The sequence below is a fragment of the Nycticebus coucang genome, chromosome 6, assembly GCF_027406575.1.
Source record: "Nycticebus coucang isolate mNycCou1 chromosome 6, mNycCou1.pri, whole genome shotgun sequence".
In the NCBI taxonomy this organism is placed as follows: domain Eukaryota; kingdom Metazoa; phylum Chordata; class Mammalia; order Primates; family Lorisidae; genus Nycticebus; species Nycticebus coucang.
Genome location: NC_069785.1, coordinates 67,990,180 through 68,014,961, shown reverse-complemented (window position 1 = coordinate 68,014,961; position 24,782 = coordinate 67,990,180). Strand labels below are relative to the sequence as shown.

At 47.7% G+C, this 24,782-nt stretch overlaps 1 protein-coding gene and 1 long non-coding RNA gene across 6 annotated transcripts in view; both read left to right on the top strand.

The window, feature by feature from the left end:
- Nucleotides 1–853: 853 nt before the first annotated feature.
- LOC128588532 (uncharacterized) lies at nucleotides 854–8,348 on the top strand. The gene is made up of 3 exons (XR_008380795.1): nucleotides 854–1,854; nucleotides 2,604–2,746; nucleotides 7,609–8,348. It is a non-coding gene; the product is annotated as an uncharacterized LOC128588532 (long non-coding RNA).
- A 5,928-nt stretch (nucleotides 8,349–14,276) lies between these two features.
- The window catches only part of IGDCC4 (immunoglobulin superfamily DCC subclass member 4), a 46,531-nt gene continuing 36,025 nt past the window's right edge, over nucleotides 14,277–24,782 (top strand). For 4 of the 5 annotated variants that reach the window (XM_053595400.1, XM_053595399.1, XM_053595398.1 and 1 more), the window contains exon 1: nucleotides 14,277–14,833. In XM_053595400.1, coding sequence (XP_053451375.1) covers nucleotides 14,587–14,833 — 247 coding nt within the window. In that variant the 5' untranslated portion in view covers nucleotides 14,277–14,586. Of the gene's footprint in view, nucleotides 14,834–15,166; nucleotides 15,344–24,782 lie in introns of those variants that run through there. The other variant, XM_053595401.1, reaches the window with a different exon arrangement.

Sequence of the window (24,782 nt, the reverse complement as noted above, 5' to 3'; positions counted from 1 at the left end):
ACAAAGTAGAATGCTAGTTATCAGAGGCTAGGAAGGATATTAGAAGAGAATAAAGTGGAGATGGTCTGTGGGTACAAAAACATAGTGATATAGTTAGATAAAATGAACAATATTTGATAGCATAACGAAGTGACTATAATTAGCAAGTAAGGATATACTTTAAAATAACTAAAAGAGTAGAATTAGAATGTTCCTAACACAAAGGTTCCTAAGGCGATGGCTATCCCAATTGCCCTGATATGATTAATTCACGTTGTATGCAGATATAAAAATATCACATGTACTCTATAAATATATGCCATTTATGTACCCATAATAATTTAAAAAAAATTTTAAGGGCAGCGCCTGTGGCTCAAGGAGTAGGGTGCTGGCCCCATATACCAGGGGTGGTGGGTTCAAGCCCGGCCCTGGCCAAAACTGCAAAAAAAAAAAATTTTTTTAAGTTTAAAAAAGTTTAAACTTTTTTATACAAAAATTATTAGGAATAAAGATCATCTATAAACAAGCTAATGCTATAGACCAGTGTTCCTAAAAATTTCACCTTGTGATACAAAAAAAGACATTCGATGAACACTCTGGGAAAAATTGAACAATCCATTGAGGCTGCTTGTGCCAGAAGTGACTAGCCAGGCCCACTCCAATTCTTTTTTTTTGGCCGGGGCTGGGTTTGAACCCACCACCTCCGGCATGTGGGACTGGCGCCCTACTCCTTGAGCCACAGGCGCCACCCCACTCCAATTCTTTTTTTTATCAGTTTCTGAAAAGGCTGAGGCTGGGCTTGAACCTGCCACCTCTGGAATATGGGGCCGGCACCCTACCCCTTTGAGCCACAGGTGCCACCCAGACCCACTCCAGTTCTAAAGAGATGAGTATCTTGGCATACATATAATTTACTTATGGCACTATGGTTGGGAAACTTTTTAAAGAGTTGGTCTCTTTAATTAAGCCTGGGCTTAGTACTAATCAAACATCAGCTTTCACCCTAACCATAGCATCCTGCATAGTATGATAGTGGGGCAGACTTCCAGTGGTTATAGTGCTCCAGTGCCCTAGAATCATACGTGTATCAGAGTTCAATTTCCCTTTGGCCTAACCTCATCCACTCAGTGGACTTGAAGAGGCAGTTATTCCTTTGTGCTTTTGTAGGAAGCAGTGTTAAAATCACTGCAGGATGAGAATCTCATACCCAAAGGATAATTTTTTTTTTCTGAGACAGAGTCTCATTTTGTCACCCTCAGTAGAGTGCTATGGTGTCACAGCTCACAGCAACCTCAAACTCCTGGGCTTAAGTGATTCTCTTGCCTCAGCCTCCTGAGTAGCTGGGACTACAGGTGCCTGCCACAACGCCTGGCTAGTTTTAGAGACAAGGTCTAACTCTGGCTCAGGCTGGTCTTGAACCTGTGAACTCAGGCAATCTACCCGCCTTGGCCTCCCAGAGTGCTAAGATTACAGACGTGAGCCACCATGCCCAGCCAACCAGAGGATAATTTTATTTGATGTTTGGTGTGGTTGGGGGAAATTACCAAGATTTAAGTGTTGATCTGTTTGATTCTGTCCACTGATCTGGTGCCCTGAAAGAGGTTGAGCTCCCACTGAAATGGATTAGAGGAGTTTCAGCTCCAGTACAGTCAGTGAGATTGTTGAGTTTGCTGTTTGGTCCTTAGTTTTTTTGTTTTGTTTTGTTTTTTAGACAGTCTCATTCTGTCGCCCAACTTAGCATGCAGTGGCATCATCATAGCTCCATGCAACTTCAGTCTCCAGTGCTCAAGCAATCCTCCTGCCTCAGCCTACCAGAGTGCTAGGATTACAGGCATGAGCCACTGGGCCCAGCAAAACCGTACTCCTTACTAAAAGGTACTTTCTCTGAATTGGCTTCCAGACTTGAGTTCTTGAAATAGAAGTTTGGGGAAGCAATTAGCCAAGCATAATTGTCCTTAGCCAGCTCCAGGAATTCCTTAATCTTCACTGGAAAAACACCTTGCAGAAGCGGCATAGTTTAACACTCTACTCCCAGATGGTAATTCTTTGCAGGAAGGTCCTCTGGCCAGAATGATTCTGGAAACCACACTGCTCCTTTGTAATATGAATCCTCTATATTGGCTTAGTTACTGCACACATACATAGTCATAGTTACATCCTCAAGAATGCACGTGAATACCACTGTCTAGTTGAGTTGTGCACTTGTGTTAGACTCAGTCTCAAAAAAATAAAAGTATCCTAGAATCAAAGAAATAAGGTATTGTTTGCCTGAAATCTGAGTTCATTCAAGGACTGAGCTTACGCTGAGCTCAAAAAGCATGTACTGGTTGGGTCTTGGATGTAAATCTCCCTGAGCTTGCCCAGAGAAAGAGAGAGAGCATGGAAAGAGAAGGGAATTTGGAATCTATCATAGAGGGTTCAGATCCAGCAGCTGTGATTTTGAACACTCCCTCTTCTTCTCTAACCCTGGTTTCCTGGACTCTAAGATGGTGTTCTAATGCCTTCATGGAGTTGCTGTGCTGCCAAACTGCCAAGAACAGGCCTGGAATGGGATGGGTGCTTGGAAGAGGTGCATGACGGTGAACTTGGCACTCCTGTTGTTGATCTGACCCTACTCCCTCCAGGGCTGCCAGTGGGTGCAGTCTGCTCTTCAGGACCTGAGCTGTCAGGCCAAACTCCTGGGAAGAAGACAAGATGCTAGAAGAGAGGAAGACAACTCATTCCTAGGGGCCTTGGAAGAACAGCAGGTTTTGGACCATGAGCAAGGGTGGGTACAGAAGCCTCCCATGGGGGTGATGGGACTCTGCCTTGGCCTAGGCTGCTTCCCACCTGCCTGACCAGGGGCTGATCTTCCAGTATTACAGTCTACTTTGTATGAAGGCATCATTAACTATGAGCCACTTGTAAAGGATTACATTTTTTACCTGTGGGCCAGGTGGCATGTTTCCCTTTGAAGACCAACTGCTAAGTTCTGTATGGTTAGTACCCCACCACTTAGAGCAGCGGTTTTCAACCTGTGGGTTGCAACCCACAGGAACTGTATGTATTAAAGGTTTGTGGCATTAGGAAGGTTGAGAACCACTGACTTAAGAGGATATTTCCTAATGATGTCATATTCAAGATGCTAGTCACAATAAAATAGGGGGCTTGGCGCCTGTTGCACAGTGGTTACATGCCAGCCACATATAGCGAGGATGGTGGGTTCAAATCTGGCCCAGGCCAGCTAAAAACCACAATGACAACTGCAACAAAAAATAACAGGATGTTTGTTGTGGCAGATGCCTGTAGTCCCAGCTACTTGGGAGGCTGAGGGAAGAAAATTGCTTAACCAGTGGTTCTCAACCTTCCTAATGCCGCAGCCCTTTAATACAGTTCCTGTGAGTCATGACCCACAGGTTAAGAACTGCTGGTAAGCCCAACAGTTTGGGGTTGCTGTGAGCGGTGATGCCATATTACTCTACTGAGGGTAGATAGTGAGACTCTGTCTCAAAAATAAATAAATAAATAAAATAGGGATGTTGGGCATTTATTTTTCCCAGCACATCAAGCAACATAAATTGAGCAGCTACCATGGTTCTGACTCATGCTGAAAGATCAGGGATTTGAGAAATGTCAGAAGAGCTAGGCACATTCTCTGCTCTAAATCCAGAAGTGGAGAAAGAGGGTCAGTGCAAAGAAAGATATGCTGAGTCCTGTCTGAGCCCTGGGAGGCAAAGCAGGACAGCAATTAGGAGTGTGAGCGTTGGGATAGGTGTGGTGGCTCATACCTGTAATCCTAGCACTCTCGGAAGCTGAGGCAGGTGGATTGCTTGAGCTTAGGAGTTCCAGACCAGCCTGAGAAAGAGCAAGACTCCATCTCACTAAAAATGGAAAAACTTGCCCGGCATTGTGGTGCATGCCTATAGTCCCATCTACTCAGGAACCTGAGGCAAGAGGATTGCTGAAACCCAGGTTGCTGTGAGCTGTGATGATACGGCACTCTACCCAAGGCAACAGAGTGAGACTCCGTCTCTAAAAAAAAGAGAGAGAGAGAGAGGCTCTGCATCTGTGGCTCAGCGGCTAGGGCGCCAGCCACATACACCAGAGCCGGTGGGTTTGAGCCTGTCCTGGACCTACCAAACAATGACAACTACAACCAAAAAAAAAAATAGCCAGGCATTATGGTGGGCACCTGTAGTCCTAGCTACTTGAGAGGCTGAGGCAGGGGAATCGCTTAAGCCCAATAATTGGAGGTTGCTGTGAGCTGTGACACCACGGTAAAGGGTGACATTCTGAGACTTTGTCTCAAAAAGAAAAAAAAATAGCTGGGCGTTGTGGTGGGCTCCTGTAGTCCCAGCTACTTGGTTTCTGCCCTCAAGGAGCTTCGAGTGTCGTTTGAGACACAAAACTGAGACATATGAATTCTATAAAAGAAGAAGTCAGGGCTGGGCACAGTAGGTTGTAATCCTAGCACTCTAGGAAGCCGAAGTGGGTGGGTTGCTTGAACTCAGGAGTTCAAGACCAGCCTAAGCAAGAGTGAGACCCCCATCTCTAAAATATAGTCGGGCGTTGTGCTGGGTGCCTGTAGTTCCTGTTACTTGGGAGGCTGAGTGAAGTGATCGCTTGAGCCCAGGAGTTTAAGGTTGCTGTGAGCTATGACGCCACAGCATTCTACCCAGAGTCTCAAAAAGAAAAAAAAAAAGTCACTGGACCAGGTGCTGTGACTTATGCCTGGAATCCTAGTGCACTGGGGGGCCAAAGTAGGCCCATCCCTTGAGCTCAGGAGTTTGACACCAGCCTGAGCAGCAGTAGAGACCCTGTCTCTACTAAAAATAGAAAAATTAGCTGGGCATTGCTATGATGCTACAGCACTCTAGCCTGGACAACTGAGTGAGACTGTGTCTCAAGAGGAAAAAAGTCACTGTGTGAGAAATAATCTGGTGCCTGTTGAGCAGCACAGACATATTGGTGAGGACTGGAGTTGAGTTTTAAAGGATTATATGTTTTCATATTGTGGTAAAATATACAGAACATTGAATTTACCATTTTAGCCAATTTGGGGGGGTTTGGGGGGGTTGTATGTTTGTTTTTTAGAGATGAGGTTTCACTATGTCTCACCAGGGGCCTCAAACTCCTGGTTTCCTGCCTCAGCCTCCTGAGTAGCTGGGAATACAGGTGCACACCACCATACTTGGGCATTTTAGCCACTTTTCAGTGACATTAAGTACATTACATTGTTGTGGAATTATTACTACTATTTATCTTGAGAACCTTTTCCTCATTCCAAACTGAAGAGTATTATGTATTTTTTTCTCCTCTAAGTTACATTTATGGTTTCTGCTTATAAAAATGTGTTCAATAGAGATATTTTGGAAAAAAACATAGAAAAGCACAAAGAAGAAGCTAAAAATAGCCCATGATTCTACAGATTGGTTAGGGACCTGCTGAGAAAGATGAGATCAATCTCACTGGCTTAGAGGGTTTGAACAGGGGAGCAGCGTGGGATATAATTTTGAATATGAATGCTGAAGATATTATAAACATTATCTTACTTTTGTATTTTCCTTAAAAGGGGCTAAAAAAGAGGAGGGAGTAAAGGATTTTTATGACAAACCCCGTCCCAGTAAAGACTTCAGCAGCTGTTCTGGTTTTCTATTACTATATAACAAGTCATCCCAAACTTAGTATATAAAGCAACAACAATCATTTGTTATTATTACTATATCTCATAGTTCTGAGGGTTAGCTGGGCTCAAGGTCTACTAAGTGAGTGTAGTCAGACAGTGGTTGGCCAGAGCCATCAGGAAGGCTTCCTCACTCACACATCTAGCTCTTGGCCTGGAAAGACTCAAACAGCTGGGCTCCTCCAGCATCTCTGTCTACACGTGGTCTCTCCAGTGAGGAGGCTTCGAGGTGGCCAGACCTCTTTCATGGTGGCTCAGGGCTCCAAAGGCACTTGTCCCCCAAGAGAAAGCTAGGCAGCAGCTGTATTCCCTTCCATGACAAACCAATAAGACATATAGTGTTGGGTGGCGCCTGTGGCTCAAGGAGTAGGGCGCCGATCCTGTATGCCGGAGGTGGCAGGTTCAAACCTAGCCCCAGCCAAAAACCAAAAAAAAAAAAAAAGACATATAGTGTCACCGCCACCACATTCTATTCTTTAGAAATGAGTCACTAAAAAAAAAAAAAGTCACTAAACTAAAGGCAGCCAAAAGAGGGGAATTAGACTCTACTTCTTGAAGTTAAAGAACCTGTAGACCTGTATTTTTTTTTTTTTTGACACAGAGTTTCATTATGTCACCCTTGGTAGAGTGCCGTGGCATCATAGCTCACAGCAACCTCAAACTCTTGGGATTAAGTGGATTTTCTTGCTTCCGCCTCCCAAGTAGCTGGGACTACAAGAGCCTGCCACAACACCCAGCTATTTTTTTGTTGTAGTTGTCATTGTTGTTTGGCAGGCCCTGGGGCCGGGTTCGAACCTGCCTGCCTGAGTACAGGCACTGAGCCTAGACCTATATTTTAAAGCCGCGACAGTGTGGATTTTTTTTTTTTTTGTAGACAGAGTTTCACTTTGTCACCATTGGTAGAGAGAGTGCGGTGGCATCATAGCTCACAGCAACCTCAAACTCTTGGGCTCAAGTGATCCTCTTGCCTCAGGCTCCCAAGTAGTTGGGACTACAGGTCCCCATCATAACACCCAGCTAGTTTTTTCTATTTTTAGTAGAGATGGGCTCTTGCTCTTGCTCAGGCCAGTCTCAAACTCCAGAGTTCAGGCCAGTGGTTAGCATGTTGCCCCCTGCCCCTCTCCCAGCACACAAGGTATGGCAAGGCTGGCTTGGGCAGGATAAACAGACAAAAAAAATTTTCAAGAACTCATGAGCTCAAGCTATCCATTTGCCTTGGCCTCCCAGAGTGCTAGAATTACAGGGGTGAGCCACCGTACCTGGCCTAAATTCTTGATTTAGAGTCATAGAGCCAACAAGATTTTAGAGATTACTCGGGCAAGCACTTTCCAACATGTTTTGATGTTCAAATCCTTTTGACAGTAGTGTGTTCTCTTGACTCCTCTTAGTGATTTACTATAAAATTTTCATCCTTTTGCATGGCTTATGATAAAGGAGTAAACTTTTTTTAACATTCATTTAGAAAACATTACTTGGGATCTTACCATATTCTATACACTGTGATAGATGCCTGGGAGACTGGACTGAGCAAAATACAAATGGCCCTTGTCATAAGCAGCTTACCGTTTAGCAATGGAACCAGACAATTTAACAAAGAATTATAGGGAGGCCTATATAGAATTATAGAATATAATATAGAATTATCCTAGCATTCTGGGAGGCCAAGGTGGGTGGATCGCCTGAGCTCAGGAGTTTGAGACTAGCCTGAGCAAGAGCAAGACCCTCTTTTTAAAAATAGCCAGGTTTGTGGCAGTTGCCTGTAATCCCAGCTATCGGGAGGCTGAGGCAAGAGAATCACTTGAGCCCATGAGTCTGAGGTTTCTGTGAGCTATGAGGCCATGGCACTCTACTTAGGGTGACAGAGTGAGACTCTCTCAGAAACAAAAAAATCTTAATAAGGTGGGTTAAATGCTCAGATAGGAGAAGTACCAACTCATAATTTCTCTGGTTCTGATCTCTCTGCTCAGATTAAAACTGTAAGGTTTCATGTTTCATGCCTCTGGAGCCCTGAGCCACCATGAAAGAGGTCTGGCCACCTCGAAGCCTCCTCATTGGAGAGACCACATGTAGACAGAGATGCTGGAGGAGCCCAGCTGTTTGAGTCTTTCCAGGCCAAGAGCTAGATGTGTGAGTGAGGAAGACTTCCTGATGGCTCTGGCCAACCACTGTCCGATTGCACCCACCTAGGAGACTGTTCCAGCACAATAACACCATATGGGATCCTCACCCTCAACGTGTTAAGAAATCTAATGGTCTTCCCTTTCCCCAGTCCTGCGCCTCCCTGTGTTTCCTGCCTTTAATAGCATCCTATCCACCTGGTCAGACCAATGGAAGACGCAGTCTTCTAGCCCTGTCCAGTTCTTTCAATCTCTACATTGACCTGTCCTCAAAATGTCACTTCTCTCCTAGAACTGTCTCAGAGAAGTTATTTTAAGAAAAAAAATTAATTTTATAATATAACACACTGTTAATGCAAGGCAATTTTTAAAATTTCTAAGTATTAAGGGGATACAAATATTTTTGTATTTGGATACGTTTTTTATAACGTATAAGTAAGGGATTTTGGTGTGCTCATCACCAGAGTAGTGTTCATTGCACCTGACAGGTAGGTTTTCAAGGCAATTTTAATATATTTAATAGATTATTTAAAAAACTTCCTCATTTAACAAGTGATACATGCTGACTTTAACTAGGGGGAAAAAGCATGATTTGCCAACAAACAAAACTATATGTAAATTTGGTTTGGAGACCAAATATGCATTGAAATTTAATCATGTGTTATAGGATAAAAAATAGACACTTTCATGATATGATCACTTTATGTGCTATTAAAAAAAAAACTTTAGGCCAGGCTCAGTGGCTCATGCCTATAATCCTAGCACTTTGGGAGGCCAACGGAGGTAGATTACTTGATCACAGGATTTTGAAACAAAGCTGAGCAAGAGTGAGACACCTTTTCTACTAAAAATAAAAAAATTGGGGCCGGGTGCAGTGGCTCATGCCTGTAATCCTAGTACTATAGGAGGTCAAGGTGGGTGGATTACCTGAGCTCATGGGTTCAGACCAGCCTGAGCAAGAGCGAAACCCCGCCTCTAAAAACAGCCCAGTGTTGTGGTGGCCGCCTGTAGTCCTAGCTACTTGGGAGGCTGAGGCAAAAGAATCACTCAAGTCCAGGAGTTTGACGTTGCTGTGAGCTATGATGCCAAGGCACTCTACTGAAGGAAACAAAGTGAGACTCTGTCTCAAAAAAATAAATAAATAAAAATAAAAAAATTAGCCAGGCATGGTGGTGTACATCTATAGTCCTAGCTACTTGGAAGGCCAAAGAAAAAGGATTGCTTGAGCCCAGGAGTTTGAGGTTACTATGAACTATGACACCATAGCACTGTATCCAGGGTGATAGAGTGACACTCTGTCTCAAAAACAAATTTTTTAGGGGTGAGGGGGGCCCTAGCTCAGTGGTTAGAGTGCCGGCCCCCTGTAGCAGGGATGGCAGATTCAAACCTGGCCTGCTAAATGAAAAAAAAAAAACAAAAAAGAAAAAGAAATTGTGTTTCCACCTTTAAAAAAAATATTTTTTTTTAGTTTCTTTTGTAGATTGACAGTCTGCCTTTTCAGTAAAGAAAAAGCCAAATTAGATTGAATTGTCATCAGATTTTTTTTATTTTTATTTTTATTTTTTTTGTCATCAGATTTTTTTTAAATATTGGTTTTTGACATATTAGTGACTAATGGTTTTTTCTTTTTTCTTTTTTTGAGACAGAGTCTCCCTTGTTGTCCCAGCTAGAGTGCAGTGCCATGATCATAGCTCACCTTAAACTCCAACTCCTGAGCTGAAGTGATCCTCTTTCCTAGTCTCCAGGTAACTGGGACTACAGGCATGTGCCACTACATCTGGCTAGTTTTTCTATTTTTTTTTTTTTTTTTTAAGAGACAGAGTCTTACTTTATTGCCCTCAGTAGAGTGCCGTGGCCTCACAGCTCACAACAACCTTCAACTCTTGAGCTTAGGCATTTCTCTTGCCTCAGCCTTCCGAGTAGCTGGGACTACAGGCGCCCGCCACAAAGCCCAGCTATTTTTTTGTTGCAGTTTGGCCGGAGCTGGGTTTGAACCTGCCACCCTTGGTATATGAGCCACAGGCGCTGCCCTAGTTTATCTATCTATCTATCTATTTATTTATTTATTTATTTTTGTAGAGACAGAGTCTTACTTTATCACCCTCGGTAGAGTGCCCTGGCATCACATAGCTCACAGCAACCTCCAATTCCTGGGCTTAGGTGATTCTCTTACCTCAGCCTCTCGAGTAGCTGGGACTACAGGCACCCGCCACAATAGTATTTTTATTTTTATTTATTTTTTTATTTTATTTTATTTTTTTTGTAGAGACAGAGTCTCACTTTATGGCCCTCGGTAGAGTGCCATGGCATCACACAGCTCACAGCAACCTCCAACTCCTGGGCTTAAGCGATTCCCTTGCCTTCAGCCTCCCAAGTAGCTGGGACTACAGGCAGTATTTTTATTTTTAATAGAGACGGGGTCTCACTCTTGCTCAGGCTGGTCTTGAACTCCTAAGATCAAGCAACCCACCCACCGTGGCCTTCCAGAGTGTGAGCCACAGCACTTGGCCCTAGTGATTTTTTTTATTTTATTAACTTAAAATTTTTTTTTTTTTTTGAGACAGTCTTACTTTGTCACCCTTGGTAGAATGCCATGGTGTCACAGCTCACGCCTCAGCCTCCAGAGTAGCTGGGGCTACAGGCGCCTGCCACAACACCTGACTATTTTTAGAGATGAGGTTGCTCTGGCTCAGGCTGGTCTTGAACCTGTGAACTCAATCTGCCCGCGTCGGCCTCCCAGAGTGCTAGGATTACAGGTGTGAGCCACTGTGCCCATTAATTTATTTTTTTAAAGACAGTCTCACTCCATTGCCCTGGGTAGAGTGCCGTGGTATCATAGCTAAAAGCAACCTCCAACTCCTGGGTTCAAGTGATCTTCTTGCCTCAGCCTCCTGAATAGCTGGGATTACAGGCCTGCCCCACACCTGGTTAGTTTTTTCCATTTTTAGCAGAGACATGGTCTCACTCTTGTTCAGGCTGGTCTTGAACTCCTGAGCTCAAGCTGTCCATCAGTCTTGGCCTTCCGAGAGTGATAGGTTTACAGGCATGAGCCACCTTTCCTTGGCCCTCTAATGATTTTTTTATTAAACGACTATAACATAGTTTTCTGATGAGGATCAGGTTGAGGCAAATTTGCAAAACTATCATGTTTTCCTCAGCATCATATTTTTGTAGTTTACTCATCAGTGTTCCTCAGACTTTCTATCATATATTTCTCATGGTCCAACATGGATATAAATGGAACAGTATTAAATAGCCAAGACTGAAAATAATTTAAAGTGGTTTAATGACAAAAACTAATAATGGTGAACCATGTTCATCTGAGTGTGTTCCTTAGCTCTCCATTGACCTCCACCCAAAAACGTCCTGTGGATGCTTTGGATGCTTTCCATGGTACCATTTGAAAGGGGAAAATAATAAAGTATTTTATTGATTGATTGAAAAAGAAGTTAAAACTGGTGGTACATCTACTTTTAATGATGTGAACTCTTTGGAATCCCCAGTTAGAAATGTGCGTCATACCCCAGCCCTTTTGTCTCAGTGATGAAGCTGAGGTCCAGAGAGAGCATAGAAGTTACCCAAGGTCACACAGCAAGTCTGCACCCAAGGTGGGACAAGAACCATGGCTCTCAGTCCTTGTCCTGGGTTTGGCTAGCCCCAGCTTATAACTCTGCCTCTTCTCATTTCACATGTACATTGGGCCCAGAGCCTGAGATAATGAATGTGAAGAAATTATTTGGATTTTTCTGAGTGGCTTAATGGATTTTCTGTGTCGAATTAGTCTCTTTATATGGCAACACCTTGCTTGTTTGTTCATTCAATTGACAGCTAAAGCATCAACTGCTTTCTAGATGACATATAAGGCTGGCCGTCTGGCCCCTGCCTCTCTGTTTAGCTTCATTTCTGGAGTCCGCCCTCCTGCCTAGTTCACACCTGCTATCTCTGCTTATACTGGGTTTCCTTGAGAAGCCTTCTCTGCTTCTCCCAAGTCTGGCCTAAGTTCCCCTCTTCCCTGTACCCCATCAATTCAGTATCACGTGGCACTATAATTGCCTATCTACTTCACCACTGTGCTCCCAGTGCCTGAGCAGAGCCTGACCACAACAGGTGCCTTACGAATCAATTGGATCTTCCATTTGTGGAATACTTCTGGTCTTCTCACAGCACAGGGCCTCTGCAGAGTGTTTCTTCTACCACCCCTATCAGTGCTACCCTCCTTAAATTATTAAGACCCAGGTTAAACATTTGAAACGATTGACAGTTCCATAACACCTTCTTCCTGAACCTCAACATACATCTATATAACACACAAATTTTTTTTTCTTTTTTTTTTTGCAGTTTCTGGCCGGGGCTGGGTTTGAACCCACCACCTCTGGCATATGGGGCTGGTGCCCTACTCCTTTGAGCCACAGGCGCCGCCCTATAACACACAAAATTAATCCTTCCTTCTCTTGTTCCCATCTTCCTTGCTACCCCATGCCACTTAGGCCACTATTGTCCCTGTGGAAAATGGTTCTTATCTTTCATCCTGGCCCTCTGGCACCTCCATGTTGCCAGATGCTGGTTTAGCTGTATAAAATTCAGCAGTGATGGCTCAGCACCTGTAGCTCAGCGGCTACCACATACACCAGAACTGGTGGGTTAGAACCCAGCCTGGGCCTCCCAAATAACAATGATAACTGCAACAAAAAAATAGCCGGGCATTGTGGTAGACGCCTATAGTCCCAGCTACTTCGGAGGCTGAGGCAAGAGAATCACTTAAGCCCAAGAGTTGGAGGTTGCTGTGAGCTGTGATGCCAGGGCACTCTACCAAGGGTGACATAGTGAGACTATGTCTCAAAAAAAAAAAAAAAAATCAGCAGTGAGCCTAGCAAACAAAGATCCTTGTTCTCATGAAGCCTATATGCAGTTGGAGGGTGAGGGAACAGACCATAAGTAAAGTGCAGAGCATGTTAGAAAGTGGTGTTAAGGACAAGCTCAGAGCAGAGTTGGGGGATAGGGAGAGTGAGGGGAGTTGGAGATACAACCTGACAGTATCCAGTATGGGAGAAGAGAGCTCCAAGCTTGCCCAGGCTGAGCAAAGGTCTTGAGGCCAGAGGGGAGGAGACTGCCCAAGATCAAGTTACAGCAAGGAGGTGGTGAGCAAAGGGGATGGTGCAGAAGGGGAAGTTAGAGAGGTAAAACAAACTCACGGACCATGTTGACCTGTGGGTCATAATAAGGACTTTGGCTTCTGCTCTGAGATAGGAGCCCTAATGAGTTTCAAGCACAGAAGTGACATGGTCTCATTTTAACAGGATCACTCTGGCTGCTATATTGAGAACAAGACTAAAGGGGGACAAGGATAGGACAGAAACAAAGGGACCAGTAAGGAGGCCACTGCAACAATCCCAGTGAGAGGTGATGGCTCTTGGACCAAGGTGGTAGTGGGAAGGTGGAGAGTGAAATCTCAGAAAGTGAACAGTAGAGGGTGACTCTCCATTGACCAGAACAACAGGAAGAATGGAGCTGCTAGGAACTAAGATACCTGGGAGCAGCAGGATTGATGGAGAAGATCGGGATAAGTTTGTATATTAGACAGCTAATGAACTGTTGAACAGACAGCTGGAAACACAAGTCTGGAGAATAGATGGTCCAGACTGAAAGTATAAATTTGGGCATCATAGCATAAAGATGCTTTTTAAAGCCCTGAGGACCAGATGAGATCACTGAGAGAAGCAAGTGTTTGGAGGAAGAGGAAGTGATCTAGTAACACAAATGCTGCTGATGGGCCAAGTACAGATGAGGTCTGGCAATGAATGAATGAAATGCCAAGCTCTGTTAGATCTGCACCTGCAACATTGGGTACAGAAATGAAATGGCCCTAAGTCACAGGAACACTTAAAGGCACAGGAATGGAAGAACTATGGCATCTTGTTGGTGTTGGAAGGGACCTTAAGTAGGTCATTTAATCTGAACTCCTCTCCCCACCCTAGCATGACAATTGACTCTCTGGCTCTAGAACAAGATATATTTGTGGGATATTAAGGCAAATTGTCTGGCTAGGTCAGTTAGAGAAAGTACAGTTGAAGAATAAGAGAAAGGGTAGGGTAGTTCAGTAAATGCTGGACAGCAGAAGCAGCGTCAGAAAACCATGGTTAAGATCCTGCCTCTGCTGCTCCCTAGCTTCCTGTCTTTAGTCACGTCACCTCCAGCCTCAGTTTCCCAATATGTAAAATGGGAGCAATGAAATCTGCCTTGTTCCTCCCAGGGTTGCAGTGAGGTCTGAGTAGAGTAGCTCTTGGGGCAGAACAAAATGCCCTGCCTGGATTGCCTACTGCAAGAGCAAGGCAAGGAGGCCAAGAGAAGCCCTCAGCTTGGAATGGAAATGGAAATAGGATGAGGAGGAAGCTCAGTCCTCGGTGAGCTGGCTGGAGCAGCATGTGGAGAAGCCAACCATATTCAGCCCAGAACCTGGACTGGAATGGACTGGGCTTTGATGGCAAGGGGGGCGCTCAGATAGAGACCAAGGCCTAGAACCTGCGTCCACTGAGTCTGGAGCAGAAATGCAGGAGATCCTGAGGCAGCGACGGAGAAAAGAAATGGAGACACCGAGGCAGAGAGATCAGGAGACTTTCACACAGGGAAAGTCAGAGACAGATCCAGAAACGAGCGGCCCTACAGGGCCCAGAGGCGATCCGGGGAGGGAGAGGCATCCGGGCGCAGACCCGGGCAGAGTAGAGGAACCGCGAGGCGTAGGGTCTCGGCGCGCGGGCGCGGGAGTCGGTCCCCAGCTGGGCCCGGGCGGCCGCACTCGCTGGGCGCCCCCTCCCGGGCTGCTCGCCCAAGATGGCGATGGAGGGGCGGGAGAGGAGGCAGCAGCCCCGGCCCCCGCGCCGGCCCCAGCTCGGGCCCGGGCCCCCGAGGCCGCGCCTCCCCGGGCCACTGACGCCCAGCGCGCCCTCCCCCCGCGGCGGCGGCCGAGGCGCTGGGAGGCGGCAGCGGCGGCGGCCGGAGCCCGGCCCCATGGCGCGGGGGAACGCTCGCCGCGGCCGCGGGCTCGTCGCGCTGACCTTCTGCCTGCTGGCCGCGCGCGGTAAGGGCGGGCGCCGCGGCAGTGGCGGGAGCGGCTGCGGTGTGTCGGTGCGTCCGCGCCCGGGGCTGCGCTGGGCTGTGGGGCTGGCGTGCATGCATCCCTAGTCCCAAGAGAGTGCGGGTGCTGAGCGGCGCGGGCTGCGCGTCCTTGCGCGGGTGATGCCTGCGCGTGGGGGGTCTGCGAGCTGCGGTCGGGGGGCGTTTACAGCGCGTACTTGTCCGCAGGGGGTGTGTGTCCTTGGTTTGCACAGTCTGAAGTCAGAGTGTGTGTGTGTGTGTGTGTGTGTGTGTGTGTGTGTGTATACGCGCGCTCGTGTCGCGTGTGCTCCTGCGGGCGTACGTGTCCGCAGTGCGTGCCACGGTCGCGGCGTGGCATTGGCTGGGCGGGTGGCTGTGGTGTTGGTGGCTTTCGCAGGGCGGGCTTTGCCTTGCCCGCGCGTGTCTCTAGGTTGAAAGTGTGTGTGAAAGAGGAGCGGACCGGGGATGTGTGTCTGTACCTCCGTGGTGTCGGGTGCGTGTGTAATTTTGTTAACCGGGCTGAGCTAATATTTGGCCTTGGCTTTTGGGGAGTGTCCTTGCCGAAGGTGGGAGAACAGAGGAGTCGATTCCGAATTGACTGGTGGTGGGGGTGGTGGTGGTCATAAAGCAACACTCAACTTTGCCAGTGGGTGTGGTCCCTGGGGCCCCGGGGGCGGCGGCGTGGGGGCATGTGTTGCTCCCCCAAACCTGTGGCCCAGAGTGAACTGGAAACCAGTTGCTTTCGTGGACATGTCCAACACTCGTTTTCAGGACGGGACGTGTGTCACTCCTGATCCACCCCTCAGGAGCCGACCAGGTCATCAAGGCCTCGTCCAGTCCTGCACCTCAGTGTGGAGTGGGTACAGGGTTAAGAGTCAGAGTTGTCCGAGCTGCAGAAAGGGCAGGGGAGGGGATGACAAAGTCCCCAGTGTGTGTGTTTAGGGCTCCTTCTTCCACCCCCAGCCCTGGCGCTTTCTGTCCTGCGTGGGTTTGGGGGCTGCCCAGAGGGAGGGTAGGTGGTAGGGCTGGGAGGGGGATGGGCTGCCCGCTTTGTTCGCCTACCGCCTTGCCTGCGGTGGGGGAGCTGAGGATGTGTCCGGGGAGAGTCGGGGAGGGACTTGGAGGTGGGGGTGGGGAGGGGGATTTCTCTCCAGCTGCTGCGGCTTTCCAGAGAGACTCAGCCAGGCCACGTGGGAGGGAGGCGGGGAGGGCGGCAGGCGAAGGAGCCTCCGCCTGGCCAGCCCCAGGCCCATCTCCAGGAAAACCAAACAGCGGGTGGGATAGCGCCTGGAACTGCTGGGACCCCTTCTGTGCCTACAAAGACACGCCCCTTTTCAGCCCAGATAGCGGACTAGGGGCAGGATCTGGGCGGCTAGGCCGGGGGAGCTGGGGTGGGCCCCGGTTGTCAGGTGAAAGGGGCGGGACGTGTCAGAGAGGCATCTGTCCTCTCGGAGCTTGGGGGATTAAGGTATAGTTGTACCCCACCCTTTTCCGCTCTTCCAACAGCTCCAGAAACAAGCTTAGGGTCACCCAGCAAAACAGAACCAGGGCTGGGAACCGCATCCTTGCATTATCAAATACCACTGGGGCCTCTGGCAAGGGGCTCAGCTTCCATGCTTCGGAGACCTGGCCTCTCCCTGGACAGGGGAGGGCCCAAGCTGGGGCTCCTCTTGGCTGCAGTGTGAATGGCTGTAACAACTACTCTGCTTGTTCTGGTCCCCTTTTCTTTGAGTGCAAAGCACAGAGGGCCAGGGAACACTCCAATAGGTATGACTAGCTATCCCCATGTGTACCCAGATCGTTCATTCATTCAAGAGTAATTGTGCTAAACATGGAGGGAGAGTTAGCCTTGTAGAAGGAAAATAATAATGAAGAAAGTTTTCCAGAGAAAACAGCACGTGCAAATTCAGAGGGATTTAGTTTAGATCACTGAATTAAATTAAGTCTGGCTGGATTTTAGGGTACAAGGAGTGGGGGTGGGGCACATAGGGGAAAGATGGATCAGGAGTCAGGGAGAATCAAGGGAGGAGGATGAAGGGGGCGGGGCAGAGCCAGCTCGAGAAGGGCTTTGTAAGCCCAGTCGAGGAGTCTGGCCCCAGCATCTGAGTGATCCCTTGGCAGGTTTGAAGATCAGCTTTGCATCATCTCACTTTGTCCAGTGTGGAGAATTGACTGGGTGGGGCTGGAGGCAGGAAGCTCTAGCTCCTTGGAAGACTGTTGTAATCCAGAAAGAAGGATGGTAGCAACTACCTTCGAGGCAGAAGAGGTGGCCAGAGCGGCTGGATTCCAGAAATAGAAAATACAGAGTGCCTACACTTTTTAAGCAAGGAAAAAGCTGTATTAAAATTATAATAGTCAAGTCACATTTGACTTATGCAATTTTTTTTTTTTTTGGAGACAGTCTCACTTTGTCACCCTCAGTAAAATGCCATGGTGTCATAGCTCACAGCAACTTCAAACTTTTGGGCTCAAGCAATTCTCTTGCTTCAGCCTCCTGGCTTTCTTTCTTTTCTTTCTTTCTTTCTTTTTTTTTTTTTTTTTTTTTAGAGGCTATGTCTCGCTCTGGCTCAGACTGGTCTCAAATCTGTGAGCTCAGACAATTCACCCACCTTGGCCTCCCAGAGTGCTAGGGTTACAAGGGTCAGCCACCTCACCTGGTGACTTCTGCAATTATAAGAGATACAATATGCAGATAACAAATATCATTGGTGTATATTATTTCAATTTGAATACAGTTTTTTCCTTTCTTAAAATGTGTATACATATTTTTGGCACCCTCTGTAGAATTGGTAGGACTTGAGGATTGAGTTTGTACAGGGTGAAGAAGAGGAAAGTAAAAAATAAAAAATAATAGACTTCTTAGTAACCTCAACATAGGGCAGAATAAAGGGCTCGTTTGGGGGTTAGAGAGATGCCAATGCCTGCCCACCTTCCTCCCAACACTGCTCTCGAGTCAGGGATTAAGGAGTGGTTTTGTAGTAAAAGGACTCCTGTCTGAGGGCAGAGGTGGAAAGCTGAGCTCTATATTCACCTCATGCAAGAAAGTGGGGCTCGGCTTAACACCTGTGGCTCAAGCGGCTAAGGTGCCAGCCACATACACCTGAGCTGGCAGGTTCGAATCCAGCCCAGGCCCGCCAAACAACAATGACGGCTACAACCAAAAAATAGCTGGGCGTTATGGCGGGCACCAGTAGTCCCAGTTACTTGGGAAGCAGAGGCAGGAGAATCACTTGAGTCCAGGAGTTGGAGGCTGCTGTGAGCTGACAACACTCTACCCAGAGTGACAGCTTGAGGCTCTGTCTCAAAAAAAAAAAGAAAGTGGGGCTCTTCCTTCTACCCAAGTCAGAATTTGAAGGGTAGGGAATCTAGATGTCAGTAATAGAATGGCTCTGAGAATATGAGAGCGTTCTCCTCCCCGGGGAATCCCCTTTTTCTCCCTCCCCCAATCCCTTTCTTAGCCCAGAGGGTCAGAAGCCAATCTCAGTCATTTGGGGTAGCTCTCTCTGACCCCTCTTCAAGGTTAGGAACTAGGTCATACACTGGGAATATCTCTTTTTTTTTTTTGCAGTTTCTGGCCAGGGCTGGGTTTGAACCCGCCACCTCTGGCATATGGGGCCAGCGCCCTACTCCTTTGAGCCACAGGTGCTGCCCCGGGAATATCTCTTAATAGAGAATCTTATCCAGAAGTTATTTATTTATTTATTTATTTATCCATTCATTTTAGAGACAGGGTCTTGCTCTGTCACCCTGACTGGAGTGCAGTGGTGTTATCATAGCTCACTGCAACCCCAGACTTCTGGGTTCAAGTGATCCTCTTGTGCTGGGATTACCAGGAATGAACCACAGTGCCTGGCCTAGAAGTTATTTCACTGATCTTGTATGTACTTTCATAACTAATCACATATGCATGTAAATTAGTATTTCCTTTCTTTTCTCTTACAGCGTTTCTTTCAAGTTAAACAAACAATCTCACAATTAGAGCATCACTGAATGTCAGCACTGAAAGGAATTTAAAAATAATTTCAGCATGAATCTACTTTACAGATGAGAAAACTGAGTAACTTCTAAAGTTATGTGATTAGGGACTGAAATGGGGCCAGAACCAGTCTCCCAGCTTTTGGACACCGTACTGCAAAGCTGGAGCAGCCACCCTTTCCAGGGATCTGGTATATACATACCCAAGTTCACCCACTCTGTACTCCTTCACCACTGTTTTAAAGAGATGGAAAATCCCAACTCATGAGTAGTTATCAATTTGGGGCCTCCCCCCCTCCCAGTAGGTCTATCTGGGCTCTGGGATACACCCTCCTCCACCTACCTACTAGCCGCCTCCATCTAGTCCCTCCAGTGTCTCTGAGGTTTAGCAGCCAGAGACAGAACTCCAGATGCAGAGCAGATGTTATTGCTAGGGGTGGGGGGTGGGGGGGGCAGAGGGTGCCCAGCTGAGGTGGGTGGCAAGGGAGGGGAGAAGTAAGTGGCTCTGAAGGAGAGGACCCCAGCCTGGTCATAGGGTGATGATGGGAGCAGGGTAGGCCAGGCAGGAAAACCAGAGAGGATGTTCTAGGACTCTGACATGCAGCACAATTGAATCTTGTCTCTGGGCCAGCCAGGCTGCCACCTACTATTGCCTCAAGTGCTGAGGCCGAGGCATCCTCTGGATGTGGGGTCATTGGATCAGGAAAACGGAGGATCAATATGCTTTCTCTCAGATGCAAATCCAAGCCCCGTGGTCTGATAAGGGGCCCATTACTCTGTTACACAGTTTGGAGGACAGAGCTCTGATGAGTGAGTGGAGTGTACAGGCAGACACGGGTGGCTGTATGAGCCATACAACAGCAGAACAGGGGAGGTAATGAGCTCTATGGCCTTGGTAATGTTGGCCTGGGTAGAGTGCCATGGTGTCACAGCTCACAGCAACCTCAAACTCCTGGGTTCAAGTGATCCACTTGCCCCAAAGTGCTGAGATTACAGGAAGATCCCCTTGCTTCAGCCTCCCAAGTAGCTGAAACTACAGGTGCCCACCACTACACACAGCTAGTTTTTCTATTTTTAGCAGAAACAGGGGTCTCACTCTTGCTTAGGCTGCTCTCGAACAGAGCTCAAGCAAACCTCCCACCCAAGCCTCCCAGGGTGCTGGGATTATAGGCGTGAGCCACCTCGTCTGGCCTATGTTAGTTACTTTCAGTGTGGGTTTGCCATTCTGTTTCTGTGCGTTTTAAGCATTTTATTAGGTGTCTGCTAGGTGCCATACAGCATGCTAGGGAGTTTCCACATGTATTATTCACATCTATCTTTCCCAGCCCTGAAGGGAGTTACTATAATTTTTATAGATAAGGGGAATGAGGTTTGGAAAAGCTTAAGAGACTCTGTATCTTACCTTTTTTTTTTTTTTTGTAGAGACAGAGTCTCACTTTATGGCCCTCGGTAGAGTGCCGTGGCATCACACAGCTCACAGCAACCTCCAACTCCTGGGCTTAAGCGATTCTCTTGCCTCAGCCTCCCAAGCAGCTGGGACTACAGGCACCCGCCACAACACCGAGCTATTTTTTGGTTGCAGTTTGGCCGGGGCTGGTTTTGAACCCGCCACCCTCGGTATATGGGGCCGGCGCCCTGCTCACTGAGCCACAGGCGCAGCCCTGTATCTTACCTTTTTGAGCCTGGCTCCACATGGTTACTTATCCATCCAAGGAATATTTATTGAGTATGTGCTATATGACAGGCACTGTTCTGGGTCCTGAGGATATAACCCCAGTTAGAAAGGCAAGTCAGAAATCCCAAGAGATAACTGCTATGACCGAGGTGCCCGGGGTCCTAGACAGTAGAAACAGGAGAGGCGTCTGAATCAGATGGGGGTGGCACCAGCACCACCAGCACATGGAACGACAACTGTGTGTTTTCGGAGAACTAGAAGCAGTGGGGTATGAATGGTGGGGGTAGGTTTCAGGGGAAGAGGAGGTAGGCAGGGCAAACTGAGTGTGGCTTTGCTGTCAGCCACTGAGGCTGAGCTTCTCCCGGCAGGATTGCAGATTAAGGGAGGGCTGAGACCTTCCTTGCATCCTAGGCAACCATCTCAATTCTCCTTCTAGCTGTTGGTGGGAGGGGTTTAGTAAGGGTGGCTAAGATGGGGGTGCAGAAAAGGAAGTTTCTGGGATACACTAACTTGTGTCCCCTGGGAAAGGAGAATGGTGATGGTGTCATGGAGAATTGCCTCTAGACTGAAAACAAATAGTAAATCTGTTGGGCCCTGAGATTCAGAATTGAAGAGGCATTGATGTTTGTGGCAGATTCTTGGCTTAATGAAGGAGACATCTTGGCCTCATTCCCCGCCCCCAACTACTTGCCTCTTTCCTGAGAGTTTGCTGAAGCATGGAACTGGCTTCTGGAGGCCCTGCTAATCCCACAGCAATGAGCTGGCCCTGGGGCTCCGCAGCCGAATCTCCTTTCTGTCTGGGTTCTAATTGGCCTCATAAAATCTAATTTATCCTGTAAGTGGGTAAAATAATCTGTCAGAAGAAGGAGATTGAGAGATAGCCCCAGGCTTCCCAAATGCAGAAGCTCCGTGTCTCTGGCAAGGTCTCACTGAGAAGACTGAGGAGGAGGGATTGTGGGAGAGGGCAGCTCCCTCCTGCCAGAAAGCTGCCAGGCACAAGTGCCATGTGTCCACCCCAGTTCTGAGAGAGATGGCTAACAGTGCTTGTGGGAAGGGGTCTAGGGGTCAGCCATGGCCATAGGCTCGGGGTGGCAGGAAAGGGGTAGCCACAAAGCCACTGGACAAACAAGGTCCACTCCCCAGAGCATTGCTTTTATGGAAAGATTTAGTGGTGGAGGAACCACACTCATTGAAATAAGCATTACTGTGTTACAGAGCAGAATACAAAATGTGCTAAAGGTTTAAAGATCAAAAGCATTTTAGGTGGTCAGGCAGCCTCTTAAGTATGTTCTGTGCTATTGGGAGAATTTTGGTGGAAGTGAGAAATTTGGGGATTCCCCATTTTAAGACTGGAGAATCTCTCTACTTTCTTTTCAAAAAAAAGATTGGGGAAACGAAGGCTGAAAGGAGGAAAGTAGCTGACCCAAGGTTGTAAGACAAATGACTGGTCCTACATTGAGGGCTCTGACTCCAAGGCCAAAGCTCGGTCCCACCACAGCCCCTTCTGTGTTTAGGCAAGAGGAGGGCTGAGTAAGTACCTCTAAGTGGCTTTTGATGTGAGATTTAGCAAAAATGTCAACTGGAGAAGGCAGGAGCGGCCTCACAGAGAGACTGGCATCTGAGCAGAGTCCCTAAGGATGCGTGTCCTTGGCACAGAGGTCAGGTCTGGCATTGAGGCAGAGAGAATCCTTTTTTCTTTTTTTTAAAGTTTAGGTCAGGTTTATTGAAAGGGATAGTGACCTGTTTGGAGAACCCTCTTATTCAGGTGCAATTATCTCCTCAGTGCTGGGTCCATCTCCCCAAAGCCAAAAAAGGGCAGCTTTTCCAGACTGTCTCCCAAAGAGATGACACCCCTCCGCAGGGCTCAGTTTCCTCATCTGTAGAATGAAGATTCTCAGACTTCACAGACGAATGAGTTGTCTTGAGCTCCTGGCACTGCACTGTTGCTCTCTGAGGGGACTCCCTCTTCTCTCTGCATCTACATCCCTGTAGGTTTCCCAGTTCCTGCCTTGCTGGGCTCCTCCGAGGTGGGGGAGCCAGACATCTGCTGATCCATGAATATTCAGGAAGGGAATTGGAACCTCCTCTGGGCTCCCCAGCCAGCCGCTGGCCCCCTGGCTGCAGTCCTGCCGGCCTGAGCCCAGGCTGCTGACGTGCCCAGCAGCTGCTCGGGCCCCAACTGTTCACATTGTTTGTTCAGCGCAGCAGGGGATTTTCCAAGCCCCGGACATGCTTAGGGGGCAGGGAGGCTCAGGGATTGGTGTCCTGTGGGGCTTTTCTCCCATGAAACCCAAACCCATTGCTTAGTGGCTGGAATGGGCATTTGGAAGTCGCTGGGGCTGAGAGCCTGGGGTTGCCTTCCCTTCACCCTGTGTTTGAATCAGGGAGTCTAGGGCCTTAGTGATGGAAGGGTAGATGATAAGAATAGCAAATAGCATTTGTACAGCCTTTATACTTTACGAAGCACCTTTAAAGAATGGGCTCCCATTCCTTGAGTGATGTCCATTAGGCTGTGGGCTGGAGCCCTGTTACACATCATCTTGTTTAATCCTCATAGACTTGGTAATATCACCTTCATTTTGCACATCTGGAAACCTCTCTGACTCCCAGAGAGGTTAAGTGGCTTGTCACACAGCTGGTAGGTGAAGCAGCAGGACTGAAACCTTGATCTTCTGCCCCAAGGTCAAGTGCTCTTTTCCATCACAGCATACACCTGTGGGAGTGTGAATGCCAGTTTGGTTTCCCCAATTGGTTTCCATTAGAATGGAAACTTGGTGAGGGCAGTGGCTGCCTCTCTCTGCTCTGCTGGCTAGTAATGCTGAGGCCAGTTGTATGCTGGAGGTGTGCAGTGGAGCCTATCTGCTGGACTAAGAAGGGCAGTGGCCCCTCTGTCCATCTATTTGTCATACTGCAGTATTAGAGCCCTGGCTTCCACCCTAGCCTCCTTATCTCACCCACTTGTGACTGCTCTTCTCCCTTCAGTCTTGTTCTTCCTCTTTGGAGGTGGTAGGAAGGGAGCCTGGGGACATACCAGTGTTGTAAGTGAAGGCATATATGTGTCCAGGTGTTGCAGAGTGTGGCAGAGACTGAAGCCTGTGTGTTCAGGTAGGCAGAGTTATGTCTACTAGTATTGTGTGTGTGTCTAGATTTTCATATGTTTGGTGAGGAATGGGTATGTCCATCTTAGCAAATAATCACAGAATTGTAGGATCTCAGAAGTTACCTGCTATATTTGAGTAAACTGAGGCCCAGAAGGGGAAGGGACTGGGCCAAGGCCACAAAACCAGACTGCAGTGGAGCTGGCCCTAGAATGAGGGTCTCCTGATTCCCTAGCCATTGTGTTTTGTGAATACCTCCATGTGGCTGTCAGCCCAGACCTGCCCTGTAATAGTTATGGGCCATTGTCCTCACCTTTGTCCCTTGTTTACTCCTTGAAGAAAGGAGTCAAGCCAGAGTCTAAGAAGGGACCTTGGGCCATTGAGCCTTTATGAGACAGGGAGGCAGGAGGTCAACCTTCTGGGAGACACAAAAGGAAGAAGCATTTATTTCTCTATGAATAATGGTGACTGACACCTGCTGAAATGTTGGTTAAAATAATAAACATTCACTTTGTGTGTTTTTGCCTTGACCCTGGATGGCATTCCCTTCTTCCACTGTTCCCCTCCTCTTCCCTTTTGTGGCAAGGGGTCTGTAGGTTCTTCTGGGGACTCGGAAGAAAAAAAGAGCCCTGGATTGGGTCAGGAGAGCTGGGTCCTAGATCTGGCCTCCTGCATGGCCTTGGAGAAATTTGCTGCAGGAAGGATTGCTAAGCTTCCCTAGTCATCAGGGCTGCTGACCACCAGCGCCTGGACTGGGCTGTGGGAACCTTCTCTCCCACTTGCTCTGGATCCAGCGTGAGTCCCGAGTAGGCATAGAGCACTTAGCTCTCCCCAGCAGGATCTGCCCACTTCGTTCATTGTGGAGAAGGAGGGCAAGTCTGATGTCGTTTCATCCAGGTGGCTCCACAAACCAGCTGGGACTTATTTTCATTTTGTTTATTCAAAATACATAGTATTCTTATACACACACACACACGCACACACACACTTTCTCACCCTCACAATGCACTTTAAATGTTTCCTGTCTACAGTATTTTTCTAGCCTGTGGTGTGTTTTTTTTTGTGTGTGTGTTTTTTTTTTTTTTGGCCGGGGCTGGGTTTGAACCCGCCACCTCCGGCATATGGGACCGGCACCCTACTCCTTGAGCCACAGGCGCCGCCCATGTGGTGTGTTTTTGATTGGG